The sequence below is a fragment of the Clavelina lepadiformis genome, chromosome 6 (assembly GCF_947623445.1).
Source record: "Clavelina lepadiformis chromosome 6, kaClaLepa1.1, whole genome shotgun sequence".
In the NCBI taxonomy this organism is placed as follows: Eukaryota; Metazoa; Chordata; class Ascidiacea; order Aplousobranchia; family Clavelinidae; genus Clavelina; species Clavelina lepadiformis.
In genome coordinates, this window is record NC_135245.1 from 8,858,094 (window position 1) to 8,872,829 (window position 14,736).

Consider the following 14,736-nt stretch of genomic DNA (forward strand, 5'->3'; position numbering starts at 1 on the left):
CATGCTATTTAACATCGTAGCATTGTTAGCCTATTAGTGTTTGAGTTTGGTATCTTTTGAATACTGCTGAAAGTCACCGCTACCAAGCTATTTGACTAACGTCCTTCGAAAAAAAATTAGCATCAAACGTTATGATTTACCTATGATGATTTAAAATGAGTTGCTTGGTAGGCTAACAACCTTGTTTCAAAATAATCGCTCAAAAACAAAAAATTCTTCGGCAGGAATGCAGTTAAATTGTTTTCCACATAAAGCATCTCTGCTGTTGGTGTTGCTACTAAGAAATAAGCAATTCATTTCCAATTCGCTAAAGACTTCAGAAAACACAATGCATACTGGTAGTAGTAATTAAAGTTCTATTCCCTTGTATCATGTATTGTGCCAAAACCTATCAGATTTGGACAGTGCACTATGCACTGTGCAGCTTTAGATTCGCAATGGTGCCAAATTATCACGTCAGTAAAAGAAAAGTAAAACAGACAAAATGAAACTGGATGCGATAAGACCGATAATGACAATGTTGTTTGTGACGACGTAATGAGCACGGCAACTATTTTGTCTGTTCTTCTGCAGAAAGAAAATCAGCTACAAATTTAAAAGAGAAATAAATTATTGTTTTATAACATATGGCCTAAAAATGCTTTTCGTCGGAATATTTTGTCCATAAAAATATAGAATTAACCTGAGCAAACGCACAAACAGTGTTCAATTAACCGACGTTAGATGGGATTAGATTTGAGACTTCAGATTTGTGCGATAGCTTCTGGATAGTGCTTAATCGCATGCATGCCGGGCTTTGGCCTTTTATGCTCAACTCTGTACAAGGAAATTCTCACACTCAACTCAATATGAAAAACAATGTGTATCACTCAGATAGATGAAGTAAGTATGACAAGAATGTTTCGTGTGTGTTATAATTAAAGTCCAGCGATATATTTTTGGTAATAACTGCTTAACCACCGCAAAGAGTTTTCACTAGTATACTGACTGAAACTATTCTTTGATTAAAGCCAACTTGTTTTTGGACTTGCCTCTCATTTTAATTGAATGGTAACAGGACCTAATGATCAATGAATATAAACAGCGATAAAAACTAGTAGTTAGCAAGCCAACTTCAATACAAATCAAAGTATTACCACGAATTTCTAGAGGTAAAAGATCTACTCAGCCAAGTCATTCTTTTACGTGCAGTTTGACATAGCAGTTGCAAATAGTTACCAGGCAAGCCATATGGGGGCTTGTAATCAACTGAATCCACTGAAATTTCAAGACAATACCAAATTTTAAAAAGAGTTTATTTTCGAACAAATTTCAGTAAATTCTGATTGAAGTAGTCATATGACAAATATGAAAATTGGTATTGAATATTTATGTTATTTATGCCCAGTATAACTAATAACTAGCCTATTCCCTAGTGTTAAACTTTAAACTTGCTAACATTTAAAAAATCTGCTTTGATTTGATGACTTGTGATTTGTTCAAATAAGTCATGCCTCCTCTATGGACTATACTACCTTGTCAAGGTAGAGGAATTTAAGTTTCTCGATGAACTTTTGAACTAAACTGGAGGAAAATTGTTTTCAAAGAAATACCAATACCAAGTCTGGTCAAAAGTAAAATGTCACACTAAAAGTTGAAAAAGTTTGATGAAAACAATAATTCATGAATACACAAAAGAATGTCAGTCATACCGCAAATTTTTCGAATGGGTAAACAAGAAATGTGACCAACCAGATCAACTTACCAGACAGGTAGTTACACTCAATTTCATATGCCAAACATCTAATTTTCCACATGTTTGAGAGAAAAACAGTGCCTGTACTGTCTGTTACCATTTTGTAGGGAGTTGGTACAAGAATCTTTGCCTTTGATTCTGATGTATATTTATACCTGCAATACATCACAGAAAACATAGAAAATCACTTCATTTCCTTTATATGGTTATAACCCAAAAGTTGGCTGGTTAACATGCAGTAGTACAAAATATACACACAATAACATATTGTATTTAGAGTTGGGTCCACAGGAAATCTCAATCCTGGAATTTTAACCATTTTTTCTAATTCCAATCATAGAATTAAAATTAAAAAAATTCCGCAATTTCAAAACTATCTATAAGCATAAAGGTAGTGTGATTTTTCTCAATTTTAAGATATTTTTAAAACTTTAGAGTGGTTTTACAATACGAGCTGAACCGTCGCATTGCAATATTAACCTTATTGTGTAGGCTTGGATGAGAAAAGTGGGGCAATCGCCCTAACCTGCCTACTTTTATCAGGGCAAGAAATTGTTTCCTGAATGGAGCATTGATCATTGAGCAATGTGTGTTTTGTAATGTATAAATGTAATTAAAAAAATTTTAAATTTGGTGAAAATGACTCACAATAAAATAGAGGCAAACAGGTTAACTTGTCAAAGAGTAAACAGCCGCAATAATACAACATTACGATGTTGCCTCATATGATACAGATATTATTGCTTTGCTTAATTAAAAGCAGCCGAACTGTGCTTTGTCCAGATGCTAAGTAGATCAACGGTAGATTAGTTAGATTAACATTAGATTAGTAGATTTTGGTATGATCAACCGTGAAACGGAATTGGGCATGATCAGTGATATACATTTTTTTCAAATGCTATGTATTAAAACAGAGTCAGATTAGCCACGAATTACATCAACCCAAATATTAATCGTACTTTTCATGTTGTGATTAAAATGGCTCGCACTGCATCTATGGGTTTGAGAAAAGGGTTTACACACAACTTAAAAGTTTATAATTAACTTCACTGCACACTTTTAACGTTTATTGCTTTGTTAATGTACAAATTGGTAACAAAGTATAGCTGAAACCAGAGGCGGAGCTAGCCATAAGGATGATATTCGTCCTGAAATTTTGTTTATTTGTTTATAGTTGTGGCGTGTTTGTCTCTGTCATTTTCAAAGCATTTTTCATTTTGGTGCGAGCCCTCAAAACAGACATTCGTGTGGCTAAATTTAAATTTACGCAATTCATTTCAACAGCCATATTAGATAGAAAGTATTTCATGTTATTATCATACGGTGGACAGGACCAGGATACCAGAAACAATACACTGCATAGAGCAAAAAAGGAATCATTGAAATCGATGCATTAGTTAATATTTTAAAATGCTAACAGACTTTCGTGATTTGATTATTTTAAAAGGCACAATAGCTGTTTGTTGTGCAATGCAAATGTTTCACAATGGTTTTGTCATCAAACACTCTTAACCTTTTTTACAGACAGCATATTATCATATTATCACTTTTCATTACTACGCTTAAAGGTATGATTTAAAACTTCGGATTTAATATAACAATGTTGCTGACTTTTGTGCTGTCTTATAATTGTGACAAAAATCTAAACCAGAAAGAGATTGCTAAAGGTCGATGTCTGCAGTTTGGAAAGCTTTGAACACAAGATTCTCCCTGATTTTTTTAAACATTTATTCATTCATCACAATAAATGACTGTATAATGTATATGACACATTTCAACAAAAAAGACACCCATACTAGCCTTAAGGTTAATCTTTTGCAGCATGATTTAGAGCTAACGGAGTTTTGCAGATGTACAGATTTATTCACTAATGCAAGCTAACTTAGTTAATCTGCAATGCTGCATACGTTAAATAGTCATGCCTATTTTTTTAGATGCATTTTGACGTAAAAATTGAATCAAGTGTAAGTTTATGATGGAGAATCTTGTTTTCTCTGTAAGTTTCGTTTTCTTGTTTGAAAGTTACGTTTTTTACCTTGTAGGTTTTCCCTGAACCCGATGGCAATCTTTGAGTAATGCAACATCTCTATGTCACATTCCCCCAAACAAATTTGACATGGCACCAGTTTTGTAGCTGTCATCAAACAATCAATGCATCCACCTTACTAGAAGCTATTAAGTCTATGTTCGCTGTAAAATTCTAAAATTCTGTTTTCCGTTTGTACAATATTTATGCCATATGATGCTGTGTACAATATTTATGTGGTCATTACGTTTGTGAATTTTTTTGTCATTTCCTTTTAAAAGTGCTAATTACGGATGTGTATGTAATTGCTTTTTGATTGGCAGAGGTCTTGACTTCGGCTCATTGATGTTACGGTTGGAAATGCCAGTATTTAAAAACCATTCTTGGCTTGTCAAGTCTTTTTTACAATCGGTTGTTATAGCAAGAAGAGCAGTAAAACTCAGGAACGCGTAAGCAAATTTGGTGAAAGACTAATGAGGTTCTGTATGATCTGCCTTCCACCCAAGCCATCGGTAATGACTGGCAGATTTTACAATCACAATTAACACACTCATGGCTGCGACAAGTCTTAATCAATTAATATTTATGAAAGAATCGACAACACCTAAGAAACGTTATTACGTAATATTGTAAAAAAAACATTGAGAATCACTACAATGTTGATGACGAAGCAATCAATTGTCCAAAGAAAACCTTTGTCAAGTCAACCAATGAAGTTTTTGTAAGGTACATACTTGCAACTAGTAAGCAACAAATCGAAGAGTCGTTAGAAGAGTACTTCAAAGGCTTAAGAGCCTAAGCAAAGATTGTAACTACAAGGCAGTGTGTGCGCGGCTGTTCACCGCGAAGAGGCAGTCCGTGATATATTTATTACCAGCTTGCAGTAAAGTAACATTTGGTTGAAGTTACTGGAAAGCTATAAAGTAGACCTTAACACTATTTTTGAAAAGGCTTGCGCACTCAACAGAGACAATCGAAGCTTTGAGCAGTATTCAGCTTCCCGGGGGTGCGGACAATTGATTTAATATAACTCCAGTGAGTCACCGAACGTTAACGGCAGCAAAAGCATTTAAAGCAATACCGTTACCATAGTTAAAGAAAAGTGCTACTTTTGCAACTAATGTAGACACGCCAGAGCGAATTGTCCGGCTAGAAATCGAACCTGCTTCAAATGTGGAAAAAAGGAAATTTTGCAAAAGTTTCCCGGTTTTCACGGAGATCCACTAGTCGCCGCTGCGGTTTCTTCAACTTGCTCTACGGTAAGCCACCAATCGAAATTTTTTGTTCAAATTACAAAAAACGACAGCCAGCGAGGGCCCTTATAGAAACCGGTGCTACAAATAGCCACATAAGTATGAGTTGAGTGTCACAATGTCAATATGACTAGCAGTCGGATTGGCAATAATAGGTAGCACATCGCAAAGCTGACCCTTCAACCTGCATCATTAATGTTACAGTGTTTGTAATTTGTACAAAGCTGTAAAGCATTCGGTGATGGAAAATCTGTTTGTTAATGTAATATTAGGCAAAAAATTTTTAAGCCTTCATAAAACTTTTAAACGTCACTTGGGCAGATGCAAAACACCTTTGATCATAGCTGCACTCTCATCTCTAAATGTTTCTACGCCCCGTTTATTTGAAAATTTCAAAGAAAACTGCTACCTAATTGCAGTTAAATCACATTATTATACTTCAGCAGATCAACGCTTCATTACAACTGAAGTGGACCGACTACTACTTAAAGAAACAATTGAACCAAGAAACTCATCTTGCTAAGCCTAAGTGGCGGTTACCACGAAAAAAAAATAAGAAGCGACTATGTATCGATTACATTCAAACAATTAACAAATTAACAAATTTAAATTACTGGATGGTTATCAACTGCCAAAAATACAAGAATAGTGCTGATGATGTGCATCTCGATTCTCCATCTACCGTATGCTAGACTTAAAGAACGTCAACCACCAGGTACAATTGGCACCTTACCATAAGATTTTTACCCCATTTGACAGCGGCGGTAAATTGTACCAGTTTCACGGAATGTCGTTCGGCTTAACTAACGCAGTTCCTTTTTTTCAAAGTATAATAAATAATGGACGAGCTTCTATCAAGCAACAATTGTCGCGGGACTTTCGTTTATCTCAACAGAATTACCATCAACGGTAATACACAGCAAGAAAATGACATTAATTTAAACAAGTTCCTAGATGTGGCTAGTAAAGCCCAGTTAACTTTTAATGACGACAAATGTGTTTTTTCTACTGATTCCATTGACTTGCTGGGCTACTGAATCAACAAGAGCGCGTCCTTCGGCCATATCCAAATTGTATTGAGCCTGTAATGCAACTTCTTGTTCTAAACGACTTAAAGTCTTTGAGGAGAGCATTGGGCATGACTGCTTATTATGCTCAATGGATCTCAAAATATTATGATAAGGTGCAGCCATTGGTCCAGGCCACTAGTTTTTCGTTAAGCCAGGCGTCACAAAACTTTTTTCACAAACGGCTAGAGCTAGATCATCATGAAAACTGACAATCGCAGAATTCCAAAAATCCAAAATTCCAAAAATATTCGTGGCACACAGTTTGGGAATCACTGTACTAAACCATTAAGTACGGAGCTTAACTTGTAATTTTAATGGCACATTTTAATCGCTTTGTGTATTGTTTGTTACATAATACAACAAATTTTCCCTAATATCTGGTGTCTGGGCGAGAATATAGGACAAAGCGCTTTGAATAAACGAATTAAGAATTTAATTAATTATGTTACTCTTTTGTTATCTGGTTAATCGGAAAAATTTAATCGAGAAGGTTACAGGGTCGCCACAAACAAGGCTATACCACCCATGACCGCTGTCAAAGGGCGGTAGCCACCCTATTGCTCACAGGAAATAATAATAGTTGCCAAAGGACAACTTAAGTCTATGTCAAGCATCGCTTACCACCACCTGCTTTTGCATGAAGATTAGCCAACACATGACTACAAATATTTCATTTAAGTCATACAATTCTTGGCAGGCAAGCACGCCCTCCGTTTTTGTCAGGCGATTGTACTGTTTTTGGAACCACTTTGCACATAGCATTGGTTTTTATACTGTTTTCGTATTCACGCCAAAATCATAGACTTGTTTGTAGCCATTTTGCCTTTTCTTAAATTCTTTCAAAACTTGGTCATGGTCAAGTTGTTCCAAACAGTTAGGTTTTCATCTAACTATCTTAATGTAACCAAAATTTTCCTTAGCCATGAAACTTCCCGCTTTTACGGTTAGTCGATTAGTCGGTTTCTGCTCTGCTATCTTTTATGAGCATTCCTTTAATAAATAAATTACCTAATTTATTCCTTTATCATTCCTCCCTCAGTGGGAGTTGTGGGTAAATGCGTAAACCATGTACGTGTGCAGAAAACTTACTAACAATAAAAGGAATCACAAATGACATATCGATGAATTACTAATACTATATAAAAACGCAGTCACACATTATGGCCACAACAATTCGGGTGAAATACATCCTAATATAAATCTAAAAACACATCGTGGAATATACATCTAACTATATAACTAAAAACATATCAATGTGCAGTGCTACATTAACACGACTGTCAGCATGGTTAATATACAAACAACTATCAAAAGTGAAATTTGGTGACATTAGCTCATCCAAATACTGAACTTTTTTTGAATTATTGATACAAATGCTGAATGTTTTTTCCTTTAAAATTGTGACTTGCTTCTAGATTTTAAACATGATAGTTTGTATCATCAACCACTAGTTTTTTATTTGGTTTTGGTCTTACCTGTCGTATCTATCTTGGGCACTGTATGGTTGATATAAATCTTCTTCATAACGCTTATATTGCTCTGGTTGTGTAAAATCACCAACAAATTCACAATTTTCACATATGGTAGAATCTATATCCACTGGTGTCAAATTGGCTGCTGCAACATACCATGATGGAAGAATATCTGACTTGGAAACACTCCAATACTGAATCACAAGATTGAGGTAAATCATCCCACCATTTGCTGACAAACCTTAGTAAGAAAATGGATATTATCGTTCCATGCACCAGTCTAATGATACAGAATTTTGAGCAACTTTCATAGACACACAAATAATAGAAAAGCTGAAATTATGCTGAGACATAGTTCAACTAACTCGATATTATACTTAATAGATTGAGATTGCTGCTTTGTATATATTGCCTTCAAGTCAAATAATTTTTGAAGCCATGTATTACGTTACTATGATATTACGATACCATGAAAGCGCAAACATATTTAAATAGAGCAAGTTCAGTAACTAGTACCACTTTCCCTGCCAATGTATGTAACTTTACTTACAGTAATTCCTAAACTTACAAACGAGTTACGTTCCGAACGGCTGTTCGTATGTTGAATTGTTCTTAAAGTTGGTATTGTAATGTTAATTGGTGTACAGTGCTATATATGTTTACCAAACATTCGTCCATCACATAATCTAATTACATAATAATCATCATCATAGCATCACATAATGATAATTAATTTATCCGTATCGTACCGGCATCCTTCTGATTGCCTTACTGACTAAGGTCATTCCATTGAACCGTATCGGCAACCTTTAGCATTGAAAGAGCCATTTGGTCTCGTTTCCATCAAACTAAAACCTACTCCGAGCCAGTACACCTGATCGACTACTTAAAACAAAAAAACTAACGCTACATATATAATTTAAACTAATGCTTTACAGTTACGCGTAAAAAATTTAGTATGTTTCTTTTATTATATCAATAAACAAAGTAGAACTGACTTGTATTTTCCATTTTAAAAGCGTCAATCTGACTGGAAAACACAGAATCAAAATACGTTGCACTCATCGATACATGTTTTGACATAAATAAACACACCCGATATACTCGTACATTAACACATTCCAATTCATATAATTGAATATTTTCTGTTGGTTGGTTTTCTTTTGAATGCTGTATATGAGCAGAGGTTAGCAGTATCTGGGTACTATAGTACCAAATCAATGTACTGTGATACTTTTTCGACACCGATACTGGTTGTACTTTCTCTTGTACCGAATTACTTTTTTCAAGAAATATAAGTCCCGGTACTCTATGTTTTTAAAATGATTACTTCAAGGTTATTAGAAGTATGTTTTTAAAGCTTCATTTTAGTAAACATTTAATGTCAATGTTACCGTGTTTTATTCTTTTTTAATATAAAATGTTTAATAATGTTGCAAAAAGTGAGTTTACATATTTTTCATCTGAAGTAACCCTTAGTGGGTCATAATATTTGCAAAAACTGCACCTACAACTGGGGCCGCTGTAAAAAAGTACCGGCCAAGTACCAAAGTAGTAAAATGTTTTGAAATAGTTTTGAAATAGTGCCAAATACTCGAAACGTCGTTCCATTTTTCACCAAGTACCGGTAACGTTACCTACGATACTTAACTATGGACTGCCCAACTCTGCTTACAAAGAACATCTCATTAAATTTCAACAATAATCGGAAAGATCTGACGATCAAAAATACCGTCATTTTCAAGTTCTGGCATATTTGTAAAGAAAGGTACAGTTATTTGATTACTGTGTAATAACATATCAATGTAAGTACAAACCTTTAAACTGCTCTGTGGGAACCAACTTAAACAAACCACCATTGACATGATATACTTTGAAATCAACTTCAGGAATTATATAACCACTAGGATGAGGGAGATGGGCTGGTTCAACCATATACAAACTGTAAAAGTATAATGACCAAGAATCCTGAAAAAAAAACATGAAATATGTACAAGACAGAAGTTGAAAATTGGATGACGAATGAATTTTTTTTTATCCACCAATTTAGATGGCATCTATTCAATATAACATCTTACCAATAACCACGTTCGTAATGACTTAAATCAGTTTTTGGCAAAGACTTGACACAAATCTCATTCCATGAAATTGCATATATGCCTTGGCTTGACTCGAGTCAGTTGCCGTTGATTAGGTTTCGGCATTAGATTAAAACAAATTTTTTCATTTTTTCCCGAAACACATTAAAATGTTTTGCCTACAAACACGTATGAAGCAGAAAATCGAAGAAAAGTGGTAAAAAATTCCAAATGTTTTTTGCTGTCTAAAACAGTAATCTTGCTTTCAGATAGCAAATGATTCGACTTGAGTCTTATTTGCAAAAAGACTTGAGTCACTTCTTTTCTTAATGACCTAACATGACTTGCGACTTAAGTTTGATGACATGTTTACAACTCTGACTGTAACCTAACAAAATATTTTTGAGTGAAATTAATAAGCTAATATGTTTCAAACAGGCTCAAAATTGTAATCAACAAAAATGTTAAATACCTTTCTCACTTTTGCAAGGACGTCTAAACAAGAAATATTACCATATTTATTGGGGTATAGACCACAGTTTTCTGTAGAGCATAAAGAACACTTTGGAATTGTAGATGCCGACGTTCAATGATTTAATATTCCTCACTTCAAAAGTATATAGGCCTATCAGTTGTTATAAAAATAAAAGCAACGCGAAGCACATTATTACAATACGATGATAACTTGACTCATCTGTGTGAGTCTCTCTATCATCTCGTCAGTCACAAGCAGAGCTGCAAACTGGATCGATTTTCAAATGAGTTCGAGTTCAGGAATGTTTTTAAAGTCCAAGTACTGCATTTTCAATTATTTGAGTTCAGAAAGGTTTGTAAAGTTCGAGTTTGAGTTCTGCATTTCAATTATTCGAGTTCGAGTTCAGCAGTATTATTAAGTTTGACTTCAAGTTTTTCTAACCGATTTTGGGAATTTTTTAGAATTTTAAGCTTGAAAACTTAATAAAATTTTTATTGTAATACGTATAACAAACCACCAAAGCACTCCACACATTTAGTTGGTGATTTTTCAAAAACTATATGGCGTTTTTTGATAAAAAAATTCAAGATATAATAAAATTTATTTAGAACGGTTTTGAATATATTCACTTATAATGCCAGTTCTTCTATGAAGTCAAATTTCATTGAAATTGATCAAAATCAAAACAAGGTTGCGAACGACCAATTCAAATTTAAAGAATACATTGCTGCTCTCAGCAATACATTTAATTTCAAACATTGAAAATTGAGCGAAATCAAAGCAATTTAAAAAATCTCATTATGACATGTAAAGTTGGTCAGCTATGTTAGATGTTGTTTTTTGTTTGTTATGTAATATCTAATCATGTAAAGGAAATTTATTACGCATCTGGCACTGTATGTAAAAAAGTTGACGCTTGGTTGAAAAAAGGTAGGTCACCTCTGCCGTATGTGTAATGTTCTTTTATGGTACATGGAAAAAAGCTCTACCATTATTGCCGACTTGCAAGTTCAAATTAATTAAAGCATTGCACTACGTTCCACTCTGTTGTGCCTCTTGTGCGTCCATAGAACGGTAGGTAAAAGGTTAATCCAATCGCTGTAAGGTAAAGCAAGCTCGCTTTTGATGTTTCTGACAGAGAAGTTAGAAAATTTTTTATTTTTCAAGATTACTCAGATACTCAGCTAATGAACTCGGACTTGGTCGATTCTTTTTTCAAGTTCAGAAAATTTCATTCAGTGAGTTCGAGTTCGGCAAAATAACTACGTTCTTTTCAGTCTGAGTTCGCAACCCTGGTCACCAGTCTCCATGATCACTGTTATCAGCTAAATATATCAAAACATTAATATCAAACTGCTATCACACGGTTTTGATGTGCTGAATGTTGCATAATGTTTTGTTCATTTTTTGCCATTAACTTTAATCAGTTGGTTAAATGCCAGATCTGCAACAGACATTGCCAATAATGGTCTTCCAAGCCTCTCTGTCATTGAACCTTTTGGATGAAGTCGTTGGTTTTAATATTCTCATCTGTGGTCCATCTATTTACACTATTGAGATATGTCAATCTTCGTCGTCCTCTACTTTGTTTTCCTTCTATGAAACCGAATAGTGTTGCTTCCCCCAGATTTCCATGTCTATGTCCTACAAATTGCATTGGTCCTTTTCTGATCGATTTTATTGAAGTCTTTTCCATTATATTTAATTGCAGTAATTCTTCAAAGGTTTTCTTTTCCCTCAACGGAATCTGTAACATTCTTCTTAAAAATCAAATTTTTGCCATTCCAGTCTGTTTTTCATTTTGTTGTTCATGGTACAACATTCATACTTGTATGCTAAGACTGGCATAATATATGATTTCAAGACCTTGGTTTTGTAGTCATGCATAGGTTTCTATTTTCAACAAACTGTACATTTAGCAATTCTCCTGATCTCTACTTCACTCCTTGCATTAGGTATTATAGTGGAAACCACCAACCTGTTTTATCATTTTTTCAGTGATGGTAAATTTACAATTTGCATAAATTTTCTTTTTGGAAGCTGTCGTGCACTCTGTTTGGCTATGTTCCATTTTAACTTACACTACGTATAAATAGTGTGAAACGGCCGAGTTCTCCATTCAATCCTATTGCATACTCTTGCTCTCATAATACGTTTCTGATAAGGCTTAGGTCTTTACCATCAATATCAACAAAGTTCAATACCTTAAGTAACTATGTTGAAATTTTTTGAAAGCTTTAGAAAAGTCTACAAAGCATAGATATAAACCTTTGTTTCTTTCTACGCATCTTTCCATCTTCCTTGTTATCTGTTCCTAATTCCTTTTTTGGCAAAAAAAACAACTTGTGTTTGTGATACTTCTGGTCTTATTTTTAATCTTATTCTCGAAATCAAAATTTTAAGTAAAATGTTTGTTAAATGGCTCATCAAACTGATTTGTAGGCTTTTTTGGTAAGGCCATAAATATGGAATGAGTAATATCAACAAGGATATTTCTAGATTTATATATATCATTTAAGATCTTGGTGATTTGTATCAAAAACTTCAACTGAAATGTTGTCTGGGCCAACTGCTTTGCCACGAATTCATACTATTTATTACAGATTTTATATCCTCTTTTATGATAGCAGGCGGAGCCATGGGTTTGAAAATAGAAGGCATGCCTCCTCTTGTATGGTAGAAAAGTACCTCTATGTATTCTTACTAAAATATACTTTCCATTCAAATCGCTCCATTTATTTCCTTGATGCAGCCTGCCTGTGAGCAATGTCTGCTCATACCCATGGTTGTTTTTAATTTCTTGTCACTTTGCATTTATCCAGGTATCTTTGGCTTTGATACATTTATTTTTTAATTGTTTATTAAAATTTTTTATTTGCGTTTGTCAAACTTTACTTTTGTTTTTTCTCCAGGAGGACAATAATTTCAAGTGTCATCTAGATTTGTGTCTTCTCTCTTTCAATAAAGGAATGTTTTCTTCCACATTTTCTAGCCTATCAAGAGTTTGGAATTTGTTTTTCAAAAAAAATTGAGAAATTTTCTTTCAATTTTATATCGCTCTTTATAGATCAATTTGGTATTTCTGAGTTGCTGCACTGTTATTTAACCTGTGATGATATTATAAAATTGCTTGCAAATCGAATGCCGCATAGAATACGGAAATCGGCAAAGCAAAGCATTGCGTTACGTGTCGCCTATGCATGACTTCCTGTGTATCGTTATAAATCGTGACGTGAGTTATTCTTTCATTTATAGCTATTCATTGCGTCACAGTCTACTAAGTTAACCCTAGAAAGTGGTCGACTTTATTATGTAGCTGTCCCAATGTCTTATTTAATGTAATCGTTTAAACAAGAAACAATATAATCAGTTTATACAATTGTCATGGTGTACAATCAATTCTAAGATTAAGAAAAGCGAAACAACGACCTGAGACTCATTCACTTCGAGGACATTAAACAATTCAACAGACAAACTTTGTAATTGAAGTGGTCGCCCTTACAGGCTAAGGAACGATAAACAATCATTTCATTACAAACCGTACTCTTAAGTAGCCAACACCTGGTATGTGATCACAATCATCATCATCTCTTGATGAAAAAATGCAATTCAGGAATCATTTCTGTGTAAGAATGAATTCAATTTGATTTTTATACTTTGGCTCCTAAGCTACAACAAGTTCAGGATGATTTCTAAAGTGAGGGGAAATTCCAAAATTATGTTGGCCTAAAATCAAAGATTTAGTTGTCAGTCAACATGCCAGCGAGAGGGCTTTTAATACTATGTAGGCCTGGTGGTTAAGCAGTTATTGTCAAAATTGTATCAGAAACTTGGTCTCTTATTATGATGTCAGAATGTAAAGAACAATATGCTGGATGAATGGAGTTTTTATTAGGTATGGTGGGCTTGCTAACACATTTTGGATTGCATACATTGTTGTGTTTTTTATCACTTTTGTATTACAATGTTCAAGAGCACGAGTATCAAATACACGGTTCTGATTCTGAAGAGAACAAATAAACCCAGACTTTAAAATTATGAGGTAGCAGTCCAACATAGACATCATAAAACAATTAAAAGCAGCACTTCAAAAAATACATCTTCCTCTTCTTTAGATTAAAGTTAACCCAAAATAATCTAGAAGCATGTCATCGGAACCATATCACTGAACAGGTATTTTGCCATTATCACAGTAGAACACTCTGTATCGACATTGTAGCAGACAAGCAGGAAAAAATGTAACTGCAGCTCACAGGAAAGTTACACTTGAGGAATACTGAAAATCATACAGAAATTCATCTACTGAAACATAATCATGCAACATAGATACTATTAAACACAGTTTAAACTAAATAGGCTACTTATTACAGCAAAAACTCAGTTTGTCAAGTTTTGTTTTAAACAGTGGGTATTACACACTAAAGGCAAGTTAGATAGGTTTAACAACTATACACTGCAATTTTGTACAAAAAACACACTAACTTAGCAATAAGTGAGTGTGTGTAGTACAATACCATTCCTATTCCTCACAATAACAGTTGTCCACAAATATGTAATTTATCTTTCACATGCAAGTAACTTTGCATTAGCGTATTTGGACCAATCTTCTAAACTGATATATTTTCTT

General features: G+C 34.1%; 1 protein-coding gene across 2 annotated transcripts in view; it reads right to left on the minus strand.

Moving 5' to 3' along the window:
• LOC143462314 (beta-hexosaminidase-like) overlaps nucleotides 1–14,736 on the minus strand; it is an 86,321-nt gene that overhangs the window by 39,514 nt on the left and 32,071 nt on the right. Inside the window, exons 1-4 of one of the 2 annotated variants that reach the window (XM_076960429.1) lie at nucleotides 9,635–12,218; nucleotides 9,374–9,524; nucleotides 7,560–7,797; nucleotides 1,745–1,890 (exon numbers count right to left, since the gene is read on the minus strand). In XM_076960429.1, coding sequence (XP_076816544.1) covers nucleotides 1,745–1,890; nucleotides 7,560–7,797; nucleotides 9,374–9,491 — 502 coding nt within the window. In that variant the 5' untranslated portion in view covers nucleotides 9,492–9,524; nucleotides 9,635–12,218. Of the gene's footprint in view, nucleotides 1–1,744; nucleotides 1,891–7,559; nucleotides 7,798–9,373; nucleotides 9,525–9,634; nucleotides 12,219–14,736 lie in introns of those variants that run through there. The other variant, XM_076960428.1, reaches the window with a different exon arrangement.